General features: G+C 40.5%; 2 protein-coding genes across 2 annotated transcripts in view; one reads left to right on the top strand and one right to left on the bottom strand.

Moving 5' to 3' along the window:
- Positions 1–12,376, top strand: part of LOC135541394 (3'-5' exoribonuclease HELZ2-like) — a 38,832-nt gene extending 26,456 nt beyond the window's left edge. The window contains 12 exon segments of the mRNA XM_064967599.1: positions 1–2,087; positions 2,440–2,525; positions 2,673–2,810; positions 2,903–3,058; positions 3,186–3,330; positions 3,636–3,752; positions 5,681–5,873; positions 8,390–8,533; positions 8,893–9,102; positions 9,198–9,354; positions 9,495–9,662; positions 9,957–12,376. Of these exon segments, the coding sequence (XP_064823671.1) occupies positions 1–2,087; positions 2,440–2,525; positions 2,673–2,810; positions 2,903–3,058; positions 3,186–3,330; positions 3,636–3,752; positions 5,681–5,873; positions 8,390–8,533; positions 8,893–9,102; positions 9,198–9,354; positions 9,495–9,662; positions 9,957–10,072 (3,717 nt within the window). The 3' untranslated portion in view covers positions 10,073–12,376.
- Positions 12,377–14,890: 2,514 nt separating this feature from the next.
- Positions 14,891–19,820, bottom strand: LOC135541397 (ADP-ribosylation factor-related protein 1). The gene is made up of 7 exons (XM_064967609.1): positions 19,134–19,820; positions 18,935–19,022; positions 18,741–18,823; positions 18,520–18,601; positions 18,044–18,114; positions 17,135–17,235; positions 14,891–16,633 (listed from the first exon to the last, which is right to left on the bottom strand). Exons 1-7 carry the CDS (start codon positions 19,224–19,226, stop codon positions 16,546–16,548), a joined length of 606 nt encoding a protein of 201 aa, XP_064823681.1. The 5' UTR covers positions 19,227–19,820; the 3' UTR covers positions 14,891–16,545.

The raw sequence follows: 19,820 nt of genomic DNA, 5'->3' as shown, positions 1-19,820 counted from the left end.
AACCACTTGAGTCTCCTGCCTGGTCAAGATCGTATGGTGATTTCATTAGTGGTACAAGTAGACAAGGCAACAGACAAAATCATTGACAAGAACTTCAATCTTTCTCAGATCAATTCTGATAGGAAGTTCTCTTATGAAGAGGCGGAGGACATCATCAGTAAGCAGTCAGGAGAAGTGGCCAAGTTTGATACTGTAGAAGACTGTGTTGCTGTGGCATATCGTTTTGCCAAAGTCCAAAGGAAGGCCAGGCTGGGCAAGGATTGGAACTATAGACGACTGGATGATCACCAGATGCCGGGGAAGAGGAGATCCCATCAGATGATTGAGGAGCTTAGTGTACTGTTCAACAATTCTGTGTCTGAATTTTTGAGCAACGCAAAAGAAACCATGCACTGCACTCCTCTCCGATGTCAAGCAAGACCTGACCCTAAAATGGTCAAAGACTTGAAAGCGCAGTGCAAAGACATCATATCACTGTCCTCACACCTAATGCACAACCTTGACCACGACCATGACCAAGAGGTCTTGGAGAGCAAAAGCTTCCCCGTGCTAACATCAGTGTGGAATGAGATCCTATCAGCGGCTGGGAACGGGGAAGTTGACACTGACAGAATGATTGATCTGATAGCTACAGATGACATCTATCCCCAGCTCCTTCCAGTGATATATAAGTTTAGGAAGTGTCTTGGCAAAGCGTATGTCATCCGTTCCAATTCATCGCCTAAGGCAAATGTTGGGCACTATTCCTTGCATCTGAAGTCCTATACACAAGCGTCCTCGCCCATACGTCGCTACATGGATGTTATCCTGCAAAGGCTTTTGCATTCAATTCTAAGCGGCACTCCAGTCCAATATTCTCCACAAGACATTGACATTCTGGGTCAGAAGAATGAAGAAAAATACAAGAAGGCCAATGAGTATGAAAAGAGGGCTGAGATGATTTCCTTTGCCATAGACGTGAAGAAACAAAATGTTTTGAAGATAGCATTTGTTGTTGGTGTTGAGGTAGGAGACAGTTTCAAGCTGTCATTTCCATTTGACAGTCACTCATTTCCAGACAGTTTGCCTGTTATGTACAGAGATTTGCAACTGGAGGATCAACCACTGTACGACTCAAATGAGAATCACATGACTTTAACATGGAGAAGACGAGTGTACTCAGTTGACACTGCCAAAACTCACCAAGAGCTAAAAAGGGTGCAAAATTCTTCTGCATGCACCGAGCTTTCACAAAAGACTTGGCGAGACATTGTTGATGCAATTGACCAGGAAAAATGGAACATAGCAAGGTCTCTCATACTAAGCGCCACAACAAAGCAAATGGAACATTTGAAGAGTGTGCCAAAACATACTACAATGGATTTGCTTGACACTGGGAATGACTCTCATAGAACTGCACATGGACAAGATGAAAAAATTGAAATGGAGCACTATGTTGATCTTTCTCTCCAGTTGAAGCCAGGAGACACACTTCCGGTCCAAATTACATCTGAAAGAAAGCGAGGTTATTGGACACCCACTCTTCAGTTGGTGTGCATCAAACCAACATTTGAGGTGTGTGTAGAGCATGCCCACAGCCCTATCACATGCTTCTCCAAATGTGCAGACCGTCCATCCAAGAGTGAATATAGAAACGCTGAAGAGTATGTGAAGATCTGGAAACCACTTTGTGAGATGGAGTCTGCAGCCAATGCTGTGGATGAAAGTGACATCATAATCATTGAGGACCTGGAGCTGAACTTGCAATGGAGCAAACAAGAAGGAAGTTTTGACCTTCCTCTCGAATACATTAAAGAATGGGCCATTGAATGCAACCTTAACAAGTGCTTACTGTGTATCCGAAAAAGAGGGTTGAAACTGGCCTCAACCCCTGACCAATCAGATGAAGTAGTTGACCCTAAAAACTACACATGGGTGGCCCATGGTTTTACAACCAAGTTCGACGAACCAAAGAAGAACTCTCCAAATCAAGCCAGAAAAGTGCACTTCTCCATCCACCATTTGCCAATGTATACCATTCCAGAGTGTGTCTCCCAAAGAAAGACAACATATACAGTTGAGATAATCCCAAAGCTTCTACCAGACGTGTAAGTATTACATTAATTAGTAAGAGAAAGAAGAGAGAGCCATGAATTTATCAATTGTCATTTCAAATGTATAGACATTTCAGTAACACTTTATATTACAGTTCCGGTACTTATTTAAAACTAAGTCAACAAAATGTTGCTTAAAATGTAATTACCATTTAAACATGTAATGTTTTAGTAAATACCTGGTAATTTCTGCACCATAAAATACATTGTTACCAACGTTGCATTCTGTTTAAAATAAGGTCCTAATGTAAAAGTACTATCCCATATTTGTATTGGATGGGCATAATGTTCCTATATTAATTCAGTATATTATAATTAATGGTGTTTAACATTTTCTACTATCTAGACGTAAAGAAATGGCTGTGAACAATGTTGTGCATGCAAATGAGCTTGTGCAGAAAATAGCCCTAGGACAACCTATTCCAAGAGGAGGTAAGTGCTAGACAATAACATAAATAGACAACAAAAAAAATGTCTCAAGCAATCCCATTTTACATCTGAGAAGGTTTACAGTTCACAATGTCATTGTTAAACTATATGTTTGAAAGTATTGTTTTGTTGTCTTTTTTGGGATTGTAGCTTCGCAATCTGTTGTACCACGACACATACTCATGAGAGAAAAGGCACCAGAAGGTCTCCCAGAGCTGAATAAGAGTCAATATGATGCAGTGGAGAAAGCTCTGAATAACAACTTCACACTCATACAAGGACCACCTGGTAAATTATTAAATTGTACTACCAGAGTACATGAAGCAGTTATATGGCTCTTTGCTATGTTTCCTGGAATAAAAACCACACCTGTTTCATAGGGACTGGAAAGACCGTTGTAGGAGTGTACATTGTGTACTGGTACCATGTGCTAAACTCCCACAACCCCAGGATATTTGAAGATCCCAAGGACAAGGACAAGAAAGAAGTTATTCTCTACTGTGGTCCTTCCAACAAGTCTGTCGATGTGGTTGCTGGCAAGTTTCTTAATGCATAAATTTAAATTGTCATTACAAAATAATGTATAATACATTCACAGCTTAAACATGAGTAACGTTCTGTAGGGAACATTCTAGCATTCTATGAATTGTGAACATTCTGTAGAGTACCTGTTGAGGTTTGGAGACAAGCTGAAGCCCCTCAGGTTGTACAGCCGACAAATGGAGATGCTGGAGTACCCATACCCAGGCAGTATCCTTCAGCTGTCTCCCAGGTCACTTCGCCAAGAGCGGTCCAAGCAAAAACTCAGGTATAAAACACATGACATCACTCTGCAGTTATGCACTGTAAAAAGTCATTCAGCTTTTTAGTTGTTTCGGGTCATTTTCCAATATCGACTCAACTGAAAAAATATATAAGTTGTTTACATGTTTTTTATGAAAACAAATTTTAAAAAATTTGGACACTTTTTCAGGGAAACCACCTCACTTGTCTTTGATAACCTGGTCGTAGTGCTGGCTTCATCATTTGTCTGACTGGTGTCAACATGTTTTTTGTCAAATGTTTCCTGCAATTGTTAATGAATTTGGATCTCACACTATGTACCATTTTCAGAGCTATTACCTTGCATCATCGCATACGGGAAGAACAAAATCCGCATTCCGGGGAAATACAAGAGTTTGACCGCAGAATAGAGGAGAAAGAGGAGCTGACAGACGAAGAGGTTGAGGAGTGAGTAAAGATGTATTACAGTATTCCCTTGTAATATACAGTACATTCCTATTGAATTTTCTGTGAAACCTACATCTGATAGAATTGGTAATATGTATTACAGTATTCCCTTGTAATATACAGTACATTCTAATTTCTTTGAAACCTGATAGAATTAGTCTAATAAATTAGTCAGTGCATTCGGAAAGTATTCAGACCCCATGACTTTTTCCACATTTTGTTACGTTACAGCCTTGTTCAAAAAATAAATAAATAGTTTTCCCCCTCATCAATCTACACACAATACCCCATAATGAAAAAGTGAAAACCGTTTTATTTTTAGCAACTATAAAAAAAAATGTTTTTAAATGAAATAACTGATTTACATAAGCATTCAAACCTTTTGTTATGAGAATCAAAATTGAGCTCAGGTGCATCCTGTTTCCATTGATCATCCTTGAGATGTTTTTACAACTTGATTGATCCACCTGTGGTAAATTCAATTGATTGGACATGATTTGGTAAGGCACACAGCAGTCTAAACAAGGATCCACAGTTGACAGTGCATGTCAGAGCAAAAACAAAATGATGAGGTCGAAGGAATTTTCCGTAGAGCTCCGAGACAGGATTGTGTCGAGGCACAGATCTGGGGAAGGGTACCAAAACATTTCTGCAGCATTAGAGGTCCCCAAGAACACAGTGGCCTCCATTCTTAAACGGAAGAAGTTTGGAATCACCAAGACTCTCCCTATAGCTGGCGGCCCTGCCAAACTGAGGAATCGGGGGGAAAAGGGCCTTGGTCAGGGAGGTGAACAAGAACCCGATGGTCACTCTGACAGAGCTCCAGAGTTCCTCTGTCGGGATGGGAGAACCTTCCAGGACAACCATCTCTGCAGAACTCCACGAATCAGGCCTTTATGATAGAGTGGCAAGGCGGAAGCCACTCTTCAGTAAAAGGCCCGCTTGGAGTTTGCTGAAAGGCACCTAAAGGAATCACAGACCATGTGGTCTGATGAAACCCAAATTGAACTCTTTGGCCTGAATGCCCAGCGTCACATCTGGAGGAAACCAGGCACCATAAGTACAATAAAGCATGGTGGTGGAACATTCTGCTGCGGGGATGTTTTTCAGTGACGGACTGGGAGACTAGTCAAGATCGAGGGAAAGATGAACGGACCAAAGTACAAAGAGATCCTTGATGAAAACCTTCTCCAGAGAGCTCAGCACCTCAGACTGGGGCAAAGGTTCACCTTCCAACATTTCATTTTGAATTTTTTATTTCACCTTTATTTAACAAGGTAGGCTGGTTGAGAACAAGTTTTCATTTGCAACTGCGACCTGGCCAAGATAAAGCATAGCAGTGTGAACAGACAACAACACAGAGTTACACATGGAATAGACAATAAACAAGTCAATAACATAGTAGGGGGGGGGAAAACAACATGACAATGACCATAAGCACACAGCCAAGACAACGCAGGAGTGGTTTCCGGTCAAGTCTCTGAATGTCCTTGAGCGGCCCAGCCAGAGTCCGGACATGAACAGACCTGAAAATAGCTGTGCAGCAACGCTCCCCATCCACCCTGACAGAGCTTGAGAGGATCTGCAGAGAAGAATGGGAGAAACTCCACAGATACAGGTGTGCCAAGCTTGTAGCGTCATACCCAAGAATACTCTAGGCTGTAATCACTGCCAAAGGTGCTTCAACTAAGTACTGAGTAAAGGGTCTGAATTCTTATGTAAACGTGATATCAGTTTTTTATAAATTAGCAAACATTTCTAAAAACTGTTTTTGCTTCGTCATTATGGGTTGTTGTGTGTAGATTGATGAGGGGAAAAAAACAATTGAATACATTTTAGAATAATGCTGTAACGTAACAAAGTGTGAAAAGAGTCAAGAAGTCTGACTATGCCCTGTATATACATTGTTTTTTTTGTTTTTCTTCTAGCTACAAAAAGCTTCTGAATAAAGCTCGTGTGTATGAGCTGCAGAGACACGATGTCATTCTGTGCACCTGCACAGCAGCCTCCACTCCTAACCTGATTAAAACAGTCAGTGCACGCCAGATCCTTATTGATGAATGTGCTATGGCAACGGAACCTCAGGCCCTCATCCCATTGGTCAGCAACAAACCAGAAAAGGTAAGTTAATATAAGGTAATATAATTCAGCAATAAGGCCTGAGGAGGTGTGTTATATGGCCGTATAGCACAAACCTCAGAGGTACCTTGTTGCTATTATAAACTGGTTACCAACGTAATTAGAACAGTAAAAATCTATGCTTTGTCTTACCCGTGGTATACAGCTTTCAGCCAATCAGCATTCATGTCTCGAACCACCCAGTTTATAAGAGACAATATACACTACATGACCAAAAGTATGTGGACACCTGCTCGTCAAACATCTCATTCCAAAATCATGGGCATTAATAAGTTGGTCCACCCTTTGCTGCTATAAAAGCCTCCAGTCTGGAACTGAGGGGCCTAGCCCAAACCATGAACAACAACCCCAGACCATTATTCCTCCTCCACCAAACTTTACAGTTGGCACTATGCATTGGGGCAGATAGTTCTCCTGGCATCCGCCAAACCCAAATTCATCCATCGGACTGCCAAATGGTGAAGTGTGATTCATCACGCCAGAGAACGTGTTTCCACTGCTCCAGAGTCCAATGGTGGCGAGCTTTACACCACTACATCCAATGGTTGGCATTGCGCAACACCCACAATAACATCTGCTAAATATGTGTATGTGACCAATAGAATTTGATTTGATCTTAGGCTTGTGTTCGGCTGCTCGGCCATGTAAACATATTTCACAAAGCTCCCGACTAACAGTTCTTGTGCTGACATTGCTTCCCGAGGCAGTTTGGAACTCGATAGTGAATGTTGCAACTAAGGGCCGACGACATTTACTCACTTCAGCACTCAATGGTCCCGTTCTGTGAGCTTGTGGCCTACCACTTCGCATCTGAGCCATCGTTGCTTCTAGACGGTTCCACTTCACAATAAGAGCACTTACAGTTGACCGGGGCAGCTCTATTATGGTATACATTTTATGAACTGACTTGTTGGAAAGGTGGCATCCTGTGTCTTTGCCACGTTGAAAGTCACTGAGCTCTTCAGTAAGGCTATTCTACTGCCAATGTTTGTCTATGGAGATTGCATGGCGATGTGCTTGATTTTATACACCGGTAAGCAACAGGTGCGGCTGAAATAGCCTAATCCACTCATTTGAAGGGGTGTCCACATACTCTTGTGTATATATAGTGTACCAACGGTATAACACAAAACTACTTGTTTACTGTTCTAATATCATTGGTAACCTGTTTATAATAGCAATAAGACACCTCTGTTTATTTTTTTGATATGGCCAATTGCTTAAATATATACCATTAATATTTAGTTACCTTTTCTTATAGAATGGTGTGTACATGTTTAAAATAAAGGTAAACCATTTAAAGGCCTATGTTTGTGATGCTGCTTTGTTCATTATGTAGTAGAATGACTTTGTCTTCCATTGGTTTTCAATCCAGCAGCAACTGTTTAGGCCTGGGCCATACAATGTTCATCTCAGTGGGGCTCCTCAGTAAGATTTTCATTTGTGTAAAAATGTTCGGTAAAAAATGTTGATTTTTTGGCATGTTGTCTAACCCTTGATTTTGGACATGGAAACAGTGCATTGTTATAGAATCACACTGCTAACCTTATGCCTAACCTTAAATAAAGACCAAAAAGCACATTTTGACTGTGGCTATAGATTCTAGTGTAAACCCAACTGGAGGGTTGCTGGCATCAATTTCTCAGGTGCTGCCTACTCCCTATGTTCCCTTGAGCAAGGAATTTAACCCCCTTATCTGCTCACTGGGCACTGCACTGCAGCTGCTCTCTGCTCCAGCTTCTCAAACCTAATGTGTGTGTGTGTGTAAACTGAGTGGACAAAACATTAAGAATACCTGCTCTTTCCATGACAAAGACTGACCAGGTGAGTCCAGGTGAAAGCCATGATCCCTTATTGATGTCACCTGTTAAATCCACTTAGATGGAGATGAAGTGGAGGAGACAGGTTAAAGAAGGTTTTTTAAGCCTCGAGACAATTGAGACATGGATGGTGTATGTGTGCCATTCAGAGGGTGACTGGGCAAGACAAAATATTGAAGTGCCTTTGAACGGGTATGGTAGTAGGTGCCAGTCGCAACGGTTTGAGTCAAGAACTGCAACGCTGTGGTTTTTTTTCAAGCTTAACAGTTTTCTGTGTGTATCAAGAATGGTTCATCACCTAAAGGACATCCAGCCAATTTGACACAACTGTGGGAAGCACTGGAGTAAACATGGGCCAGCATCTCTGTGGAACACTTTTGACACCTTGTAGAGTCCATGCCCCGACAAATTGAGGCTGTTCTAAGGGCAAAGGTGGGGTGCAACTCAATATTAGGAAGGTGTTCTTAATATTTTGTACTCTCAGTGTATATGTATATAAGATCGGTTGGAAAAAAGGCAGAAGACAAAATTCCATCTCATATGGACCAATAAAGTAGATCTTATTTTAAACTAAGCTTTAACAGCCTGTTTTATCCACTGCATGCCAAGGCCAATGTAAGTCATCGTTTTTGCAAGTCATGAGGATTGATGGCGACATAACCTCTTTCCACTTCCAAGATTGTGTTGCTTGGTGACCACAAACAACTACGTCCCATCATCAAGAATGAACTTGTGAGGAAGTTGGGGATGTCAAAGTCCCTGTTTGAGCGCTACTTTGAACGCCGGTCACAGACAGTGATGCTGGATACCCAGTACAGAATGGTAATATCGTCTTCATATTTAGATTTATTAATGACATTCTTTTACTTTTAGATTTGTGTATTGTGGTGAATTGTTAGATACTACTGCACTGTTGGAGCTAGGAACACAAGCATTTCGCTACACCCGCAATAACATCTGCTAAATTTGTGTATGTGACCAATGAAATGTGATTTGATTTAAGAGGGGGGTCATATTTAGTCTTTCATGAATTCATTCAAAATGGTACTCTTAATTCACATCATAAAATCTCATGATTGTTGATCAAGGGTAAAATGCTACGGTGCCTTTGACTATACAGATACGGATAGAGATGGATTGATATCCAATGAGAAAATACAAATACTTCTATCTTTTTGTAGCATGAAGACATATGCAAGTTCCCATCAGAGGAGTATTATGAAGGCAAACTGAAGACTGTCGTGGATCGCCCAAATAGTGTCCTTCAGGCTGACGGCAGGCAGACGCACATAGTTTTCGGCAACGTCAGTGGAGAAGAGGTCAGCCTGGTTGTGAGCACAGAAAAAGGAAATGAAAACTCCAAAGCGAATATGGAGGAGAGAGACATAGTGGTAAGGAACCTCTTGGTTTTCTCAACTCCAACACTCAAATCTTGCCATGCCACTGGTACACCGAGATTCCAAAATGAACGTTTTGTTTATTACAGGTTCGGCTCGCCAAGCAGCTGGTGACAGAATCCAAAGTAAAACAACAGAGTATGGCGATCCTATCTCCCTACAATGCCCAGGTGGCCGAAATTAAGAAAGAACTGAGAAAAATGAAACTGGACGAAATCACGGTCACCACCATCACAAAAAGTCAAGGTGATCGTTTTACTCTTTCTTACTTTACCTTCAGTTCCATCTTGATTGTGATTCTATGGTTGTCCCCCGCTGTCCTTTTGAACTTTGAACTGGTTAGGTTAGCCCTGGGTATAACCAACGCTGCTTCGTCTCCCATGCAGGAAGTGAATGGCGCTATGTCATCCTGTCCACTGTGCGCTCCTTACCCAGCAAGGAGATCGAGACAGAGCCGGACTGGGCCTGGCTGTCCAAACATGTGGGCTTTGTTCGTGACCCCAACCAGATAAACGTGGGCATTACCAGGGCCAAAGAGGGACTGTGCATTATCGGTGAGAGAGATGTTTCCTCAAGGGATAAATGTTAAAGATCACTGGAACGAGTATGATCTAAACCAATGTTTCCCAACCCTGGTCCTCCAGTACCCGCAACAGAACACCTTTTCGTTGTAGCCCTGGACAAACACACCTCATTCAACTCATTGAGGGCTTGATGATTAGTTGACAAGTTGAATCAGGTGTGCTTACAATAAAGATGAGTACTATTGGGGGTACTGGAGGACCAGGGTTGGGAAACACTGACATTACAGTGTCATTGTACTCATTTGTTTTCTTCCCTTCTCAAAGGTAACCAGGAGTTGTTGAGCCGCAGTGGTGCTTGGAGACAACTCCTCAAACATTATACGGCAAAGAACTTTGTCACAGAAGCTAAAAAGATCTCTGTGCGCAAAGTAGCAAAATAGCCTGTAAGCACTGTCTACATTGAGCGACGTGGTCTCGGCACCGGTTCGGTGCACAATGAACAGTAAAAATCACTTTTTCAGGATACATTTATGATGTTGCTTCAGTTTCAATGTTGAGTCAAATGAGTTAAATACTGCACTCACTGTCATTTTTAATGTGACCTTTCAATGTTATTCAATGGTCTCCTTTTTTAATTACTACCTATGCTCTTAATGTCTGTTTTTTGTGTTTAAACTGTGAGATGTTATTCTGCAATTATTTACAGTGAAGTTCAAATGATATTTTTTGAGAAATGTTTTATATTTTTGTTGAATCAAATACTGTGATCTTTAAAATCAACTGTACTAGATAGTGTACCTTTGTATGGCTGTATTCTCTTTTACTATTTGTATTTTACAATTTAATTTCAACTGTGTTCTTCTACACTGTTTTTTACTGCAGACCTTTTTGGTCAAATTTTTCAAGGTATCATATTCCATTTATAAATTATCGTATTTTCCCAAATGAAGCCTAAATCTGACCGAAATGTTACGCTATAAAATAGGTTTCATAGTAAACGAACTATGCATTAGTTAATGCTAGTCTGACTGCTGTAGGTGTATTCCAGTGTGTAGACTAGATATAGATTATATTAGATGTAGTATGGTATAGATTGGATTCTTTTTGATCTAAATTATTTAATAAAGTAATAGCTGATCATAAAAATGGCTTTGTTCTTTTTGTGATAAAGCAGTTTTTTTTCTGTTCACAGGACTTTACCTGAATATTGTTTGCCATGTCTAAAACTAACCTTATATACATTACATTTATTATATCCATATCAAAGAATCACTGACTGACAGACTAATAGTAATCCCCACACTTATGCAAATCTAACCAGTCATATACAAATAGTATGCTAGAGGGAAGATTATGATTGTATGCATTGTAGACGAGGGGGCATGGTATTAGTCTGATTGGACCTTGGCCAGCACACTGAGAATTGGTCCACTACTGATTAATAATGACTACAGTGAGTCAAGGCTTGACTGATCATGTTCTGGCATGTCATCACTGGATGGATGAAATGGAATCCAATTGGACCAGAGGGAGGATGTCCTCTAGTGGCTTTGAAACACCACTTCCTGCTTCACATGTACTTTATTCATGATTGTGTGTCTGCCGCCGCATCCATGAGTGACAAAGGAGTAGGACATTAATATGGTGCTTATATTAAATTGCTGTGATATTAATTTGACATAAATGTGGGGTTCTGATGACTATTCCTATGGGAACTAAAATAGGTTGTGCCTTCAATTCAGTACAACTTCATCAACCCAGTCGGAACATAAGCATACGATAACATGAATACATATACCAGAGGAGGCTGGTGGGAGGAGGTATAGGAGGACGGGCTCATTGTAATGTCTGGAATGGAATTGGTGGAACAGAGTCAAACGTGGTTTCCATATGTTTGGTGTGTTAGATACCGTTTCATTTATTTCATTCCAGCCATTACAATGAGCATGTTCTCCTATGGCTCCTCCCACCAGCCTCTTCCCTCTGAGGGGCCGAAATGTATATCTCTGTTACAGTATCCAGACCACTGAATATTGACTGTGACAGAATAATACTATAGTATCCATGTAGGGTTTCTATCTGAAACTCTGATGCTATCTATATGTATTTATGATCTCTGTGGTTACTTGTATCTGTATAGGGTGAACTCAATTACTATATGCAAAAAGGTTTTATGGTCCTCTCAGGAATTCTGTCTTATTTACATTGGTTTCATCCCCCACACAAGCCTTTAAATGCTGTGACACCCTGTGGAGATTGGGCCTGGGTGTGTTTAGGTTACTGTAAACTTGGTATTGTTTTGATTGGTTAATGGTGGTTGGTTTTGGGTAGGAAGGGTACACATTCAGATGTTATAAATTGAAATAAATTGCCTTTGTTCTCTCTCTTATCCTCTATCCAGTCCATGGAGGAAGGTTGTATATGATCTATTCTCATTTCCTAGGCTTTTAGGCCTCTGGCCTTTTAAAAATGTCTTTGTTCATGCTTTGTCTTCTCAGTTAACCTTAGGATCTATATGCCTAGAAGTATGCTTTGTAATGTTAATTAAATATCTGCCTTTAATATAGACAATTATCAGACCAATTCTTGCTAGTCAACATCAACTCATTGCCGAATGCTTGCATGTATATTTTAATGATCTTTATGTAGTCAGATAAACATTTTTGTAGGCTAATTGCTTCGTCTTATTACGAGTCACGGAAGGTATTTATAAAATCATATGTGATAAATAATATTGCCCACTGCTCAGGTTTTTCATTTCAACTCTTTCCTGTCCTAGTTTCATTTCTCTGGAAGTCATTTGGTCAGATCATCTGATTTTACAGCTACACAATTGACATGGCATTTCCTGTCAAAACACATTCTATCCCCTCTGACATACAGTCAGGTTCAGAATTATTGGCACCATTGATAAAGATGAGCATAAAGTACTATTTATTTCAAACAATACAAATACTGAGCTATTTATTGTTTGCAAGAACAAATTGGAAAATTATATTATTTTAAACTAATACAATTACTCAGAGAAATATATTTTGTTTAATAAGTAATAAAACCAAATCTCAAAAGGATAGGTGTCAAAATTATTGGCACCCCTGATTTCAATACTTGTCTAGCACCCTCCCCTTGTGAGGATAACGACACTGAGCCTTCTCTTCTTTAAATCCTTTTTCTCCCCAATTGGTATACAGTCTTGTCCCATCGCTGCAACTCCCGTACGGACTCGGGAGAGAAGAAGGTCCACAGCCGTGTGTCCTCCGAAACACAACCCCGCCAAGCTGCACTGCTTCTACAATGCTCTCTTAACCCCGAAGCCAGCCACACCAATATGTCGGAGGAAACACCATACACCTGGCAACCGTGTCAGCGTGCACTGCGCCCGGCCCGCCACAGGAGTCGTTTGGGCGCCATGGGACAATGACAACCCGACCGGCCAAAACCTCCCCTAACTCGGACGACGCTGGGCCAATTGTGCGCCGCCTCATGGGTCTCCCAGTCGGGAAGGCTGCGATACAGCCTGGGAACAAACCAGGGTCTGTAATGACGCAGCTGAGACCGCTGCACCACTCGGGAGGCCCACTGAGCCTTTTTCTAAAATCTTTTATGAGGTTGGAGAACACATTGGGAGAGTTCTTAGACCATTCCTCCATACAGAATCTTTCCAGATCCTTGATATCCTTAGTCTGTACTTATGGACTGCCCTCTTCAATTCAAACCACAGGTTTTCAATTGGATTCAAGTTCGGAGACTGAGATGACAATTCAAAATGTTGATTTTGGGATTATTACCTTGCTGGAAGATCCCCTCCCCGCCTTAGTTTCTGTAACAAGTTGAGGGCTGAGGCTGGAGAAATGTAATTACTATTACATTCATAGATAGAGCTATGGATGGACTGACCATCCATGATATCAACATTGAAGTTCTAACCATGTTCTGAGGCTGTACAGCGTTTGTTTACCTTCAGTTTGTTTCCAACGTTGGAGTACATCAAGTTTATAATTTGGGATCTGATGGGGTATGATAGTTAAACTAAGCTCATGGAGGCATTTATAAGTTATATTCTTCAATAATTAATAGGTACATATTCATTTATAAGTCAAAATGTAGCAATGTATATAGCAATTACTAAGTGATCCTTTAAGTAAATATTACTATTTAACCTATATGAAGGTGAATGAAGGTATACTGCAAATACATCTGAAATAACTGCATTTGATTCAGTCCAACCTGCATCAAAGTATAAACCCAGTAAAATAACATACTGGCTCGCAGAGCAAAACATAGAACACAAAAAAGTTTGAGAGAGTCTCACCTTTCCATAGAGCTGTCATAATATATAGTTTGTAGGCCAAACCATTCAGACGCTAAAGACGAGTTTCAGAATGTCTCTTGGTCTGACAAACACTGCTCTAGCTGTCACCTTTCATCGCAGATGATGTGGTGGATTGAGACGCATCCAATGCACAAAACATATCTCTGGCTTCAACTGACAGATTTAAGGATTTTTTATTTTATTATTATGATAATTAGATTATCACGGGGGGTGAGTACATCGACTCTCGGGGGTTAAAAGGAATTACATTTTTCAGAGGATACATTAAATACAAAAGACTGGTTAAATTGGCACAATTTCTTATATTTTATGGTTTTATTATTGTGCCAGTTTTGCATGTAAGCATAATGACTTTGATGTGTGAATCCCTTCCTGATAAACAAAACCAGATTTCCTTGCAAAGCCGTCCTCCAGCTGTGGTGGACACTGCAGTATCTCAACAGTTCATCCAGGAAACCCATCTTCAGAATGGAGCTGAACACAGGCAAAATCCTAGAGGAAAACCTGTTTGTCTGCTTTCCACCAGACACATGGAGATGAAGTCACCTTTCAGCAGGACAATAACCTAAAACACAAGGCCAAATCTACACTGGAGTTGCTTGCCAAGAACACTGTCAACGTTCCGGAGAGGCCGAATTATAGTTGACTTAAACCTGCTTGAAAATCTATGGCATGGCCTGAAAATGGTTTTCTAGCCACGATCAACAACCAATTTGACATTTGTAATCGCTGCCAAATGTGATTAACATTTTTGACTCGGGTGTGAATACTTATGTACATTTAAAAGAGATTTCTGTATTTCATTTTCAATCAATTTGCCAACATTTCTAAAAACATATTTTCACTTCGTCATCATGGTGATCAGTCATTGTACATAAGAATTTGTTCTTAACTGACTTGCTTAGTTAAATGAATAAGATATGGATGAGAAAAAACACATTTAATCCATGTTGAACTCAACAAAATGTAGTATAAGTCAAAGGGTATAAATATTTTCTGAAGGCACTGTAAGTCAAATAGATAGATCCAGGGACCTTGTGAAGTGGAATCAATAGGTTTGAATAAAGCGATGGGAGACCACCACTACCTCACTCAGTCCAATATTTAGGAATGCGAGCATTTGTATAAGTAAGGTCTATAATAAGAGATTGGTGGTCAAATGTATTCAAACAAGTTTACACCCTGGAACAACAGATATCGCAGTAACACTGCATAACTTGCCATAATGGAATATGTTTTCTTATTTTATGTAATAAATCACCAGATAGCATAATAAACATGTTGAACTTGAACGTAATAACTTAATACATTTTCCAGTGGGTATTACATGCAGGTGAGTAAGAACATTCTGATGAAAAAAATCAACTAACTTCAACTGATAAAGTATTACCATTACCCTGGTGACTAGGCTTTGAATCCCATCATGTCGGTTTTCCCCTCTTCATGTGTATCCCACTCTACCTTCCTAGTGGTCTGTCTCAGAAAGAATATAATAAAGGAACCGGAATTTCCGATCTCCTTAAAAAAATAAAAACTGCTGACATTCTATATATGATTCATCACACCAACAGAAATCTAAGAACCAAAGGTCAAGTCAAACTACAGTTAACTGTTCTGAAATGTTTATTACATAATCTTCTTCATACTGTAATTAAAATACGTTTTCAGCCTGATCATAGGCATTACTTTACATATGTCATCAGGTTAGACTGACCGAGTAAAAAGAGAGTGCGTGTCCCAAATGGCATCCTATTCCCTATACAGTGCACTACTATTGACCAGAGCACTATGGGGTGCCATTTGGTACTCAACCATACACAAACACCACACACAGCATTGCAAACTCGAAAACTAGTATTTCCCGTCTATGAATATATCGTTGACCCTCTGTCACAATGTAAAATTCCATTACATGTAGTGTCTTTGCATAATATGAATCATAAAGTTGTCATGTTTCATCCTCTTGACCGTTAAATGAGACTAAGCCTAATTGGGTTGAGAGTAATATAATCCATATAAATCTGATTCTTTATGATCTAAAAGGCTAAACTGATCTAGAGATCAGTACTCCTATTCAGAGATGCTTTATGAATAGAGGTCCTGGAATTATATTACCGAAGGGAGGTACTTAGAGCCAGGGAGAAACTAACGACACGATGACGCTATAATAGTTTGATCAGAAAGACACACATTAGCTGAGGCCAAAAGGAAAAAGCCTTCAAAAGCTTTACACCTCAAGGTACAAATGCAAATAATACACAATAATCAATTGTTTCCCCAATTGTATCACCTTGACGCTAAGCTGCATCTGAAAACTAAATGAGTTCAGAGCACCCAAATAAGAGGACATGGAGCCGGGGGTTGGGTAGAGTTCATCACGGTTTCTGGATGTCACATTGTAGTAAAAGGGACACCTGGGTCGTTCGTATTCATTAAGGTTGCATTTCAATCGAAAATGGTTCATATTAGACAGTAAGTCCATATAGTCCCTCCCTGTTTCAGTCTGTTTTCTACCATTTGGTGCCAAATGAATACCTCCTGGTTGTGGGAGCTCTGGAGTTGGGAAGGTCATGGCTTGTTCTATGTGATGTCCTTCTGTCTCGGTGTCCGGTGAATGTTTCTGATGACGCACTTCACCATCCACTCAATGCCTTCGTTAACCCCCTGCCTAAGAGACAATGAATGCCTTCATTAACCCGTCTGAGAAATAATTCATTATATCAGCAAAGAGTACAGCTGTTCTTTGAGCAATGATGATATACAGTTAATTTGTGCACAGAGACAGAAACCGATTACATGTAATCTGATTTTTTTTTTTTTTACGAATTAATCAGTTACGTTACCAGCTAAAATATTGTAATCAGATTACAGATATGAAAAACTAGATGACTTCTTTGAGTACTTTTAAACTCTGAAAGGATGTGTGTGGGGATGCTTTCTGTTTTCTAATGCCTCTTAAAGGGGAAAGTAATCCAGAAATAACTCAAAGTAATACAATGATACGGAGTTTGGGTTATCCAAAATTACATTACTGATTACAATTTTGGACAGGTAACTTGTAACTAACGGATTACATTCAGAAAGTAACTTAACCACTCCTACGGCCGGACACACACACACACCTAATGGAGTTCTCAAATCAGCAGAGTAATGCGGACTCTGTTCTTACCCTGTTAGCGCTGTGCAAGGCTGCACCAGGCAATCTCTTTTCCCAATCTTTGGAGCACAGTCGCTAAAAGCGGTTTTGATGTCTGGTACAGACATGCAGTTCTAGGGGAGAAACAAAAACATAAGCCTAAATGAATACAATCCTAGAGGATCTTCTAAGAGAGAATTCACCTATCTGTACCCTAATTACATGGATTTAGATTAAGATCACTTTATTGGTCAAAGACACACACATTCCAGCCAAAATATGACTTCCACTTCTAACCCAACCCCTCTGAAAGACACACAGTCCAGCCGAAATATGACTTCCACTTCTAACCCAACCCCTCTGAAAGACACACAGTCCAGCCGAAATATGACTTCCACTTCTAACCCAACCCCTCTGAAAGACACACAGTCCAGCCAAAATATGACTTCCACTTCTACCCCAACCCCTCTGAAAGACAAGCATACATACACATATAGGTTTTTGGAGAGGTGCAGGGGGCTGCCATACTGGGCGCCCGGGGAGCTGTTGTAGTGGGGGGGTTAAGTGCCATGCTCTAGGGTACAACAGCAGGCAAATAGCATCTAGGATTTGAAACCAGCAACCCTCTGGTTGCCGGCTCACTTCCCCACAGATTTTTCCTGTCAGACCCGGGTTTCAAACTGTTAACTCTCCTGTTGCTGGCTTGCATCTAACTGCCAGGCTGAATTTCAAAGAGTTAAAAAAATGATGCATTATGCTGAGCTTGGCAACATATAGTATGTTAAACACTGTTTTTGTCATCTACCAAGGTGTGCATGAGGGATGGATCATTGGGGCAAAACAATTTCTTTAACAGGCCTCGTCATATTTTGTTTATACAAGACGTGGTCAGTTTAGACAGGGCTACTCGTGATTTCAAAACAACCAGACAGGACTGTATACCTCCACATCCTGCTTGTTGGCGAGCACCAGGAGAGGCACACCTTCCAAAACCTCACTGCTGATCATTTTCTCTGGAAAAAGAAAACAGAACTGTCAGTCCAAGCTAAGGTTAAATTCTCTACCCTTCTCTTATGAGTGGATCTGCTGACAGCCTCTCAACAGTTTCTGCTCTGTACTGAAAGTGCTCTATCTTGAAAAGGTCATTGCATTGGGATTGTATTAAGAGTAAACTAATGAACAAAATACTAAGACAGTTTGAGTGAACTATCCCTTTAAAGTAATTTGATTAGTGTAACAGTGCCTAAGGAGTTTCTACCATATTCTCACACCAGTCCATCCTTTGACAGCTATGATATGGAGTGAACAAGTGTACACTTCAGGAAGTGAATCGGACTGTAGCCCATGACAAAGATAAGTCCATAAGCCTTGTTGATATTCTTCACCAAATGCCTTGGACAACCTAGTGAGAAACTCACCAAAAGCCTCTTTTGATTCTGATAGGCGCTCCTCGTCGGTGGAGTCTATCACATAGATCACTCCGTGGGACTCAGCATAGTACTGTGAATTCAAAGTTAACAAAGCCATGTTTCAGCAATCAACCTCAAATCAATGTAATCAGTTGACAGATAATGAGGCATATTACATCATGCTAGATATAATTTATTTTGAGTGTGTGTAATTTGATATTGGTGTTCACTTTGTCCCACAGCGACTGAAGCTCCTCTTGACCACCAAGGTCCCAGAACATTAGACGAGCCTTGCCCACATCAATTGTGCCGACTTGTGAGGAGAGAGTAGCAGAACATATTACAATGGCATGAACTCATGGAAAGCAATGTACTACAATTGAATGCAACACAACAATGTCGGTCTTGCTGGTTGGCTACTTACTGTTAAGCCCAACTGTAGTGGTGATTTTGGACAAATTCATTCCCTTGTAGTTCTTACTGAACTTGGTCTTAGTCTGTTCCAGAAAGGTCTGTGTGTGTAGGAAAGACATGCCTAATCAAACAAGCAGCAGCACTTTCTCCAACAAAGACACAAACAATAAACAGTAATATCAACCTGCTCTTCTAACTAATAGACTAACCGTTTTTCCTGCATTGTCCAGTCCTAGGATCAAGATGCAGTATTCGTCCTTCTGGAACACGTATTTGTACAGACCAGATAATAAGGTGTACATCTTAGGATTGTAAACAAACACTAGCTGATGCGCAAGGCGAGCACCAACTCACATCGTGGAAAGATCCAGCTGTGAGGCTAGCCAAAGTTAGCAAGTCGAATTTGCTAACTGTTACCTGACTAGCTGTTTAGCTAGCTAACGTTACCTGTGGTTTGAAGCAAGCACGTTAGCTAACGTTACTAGTTCGTAATCGATACTAGCTAGCTGACTTGACACCAAACACTAAAGTAAAATATAACTAATGCGCCAATCAAGGCATAAATACTTGGCTAACTACAGTAGCTTGCTAATGCTAACTTTTATAGCTGTATATCTCGTTAACGCCGCTGACGAGTATAAACAGATATTTGCTAGCGGACAATTTCAGCAACTCACAAATCGCAAAAGGAGATCAAGGGCACGCTAGCTATCTCAACAACATGACATCATGCTATATTTACTTTGACAGCGGTATCGTATTTTATCTAGTCTCATTTTAGTAAACACGGTGGCCACCTGAATTTATGAAGGCACAAAAGCAATGCATTGTGGGACTTGTCGTCTTGTGGCAAATTAAATAGCAACTGACCACTATTGCCCATAATGCGTGTGGTT

Source organism: Oncorhynchus masou, chromosome 6 (assembly GCF_036934945.1).
Source record: "Oncorhynchus masou masou isolate Uvic2021 chromosome 6, UVic_Omas_1.1, whole genome shotgun sequence".
Lineage (NCBI taxonomy): Eukaryota > Metazoa > Chordata > Actinopteri > Salmoniformes > Salmonidae > Oncorhynchus > Oncorhynchus masou.
The sequence above is the reverse complement of the archived record's forward strand: the minus strand, read 5'-3'. Positions and strand labels throughout refer to the sequence as shown.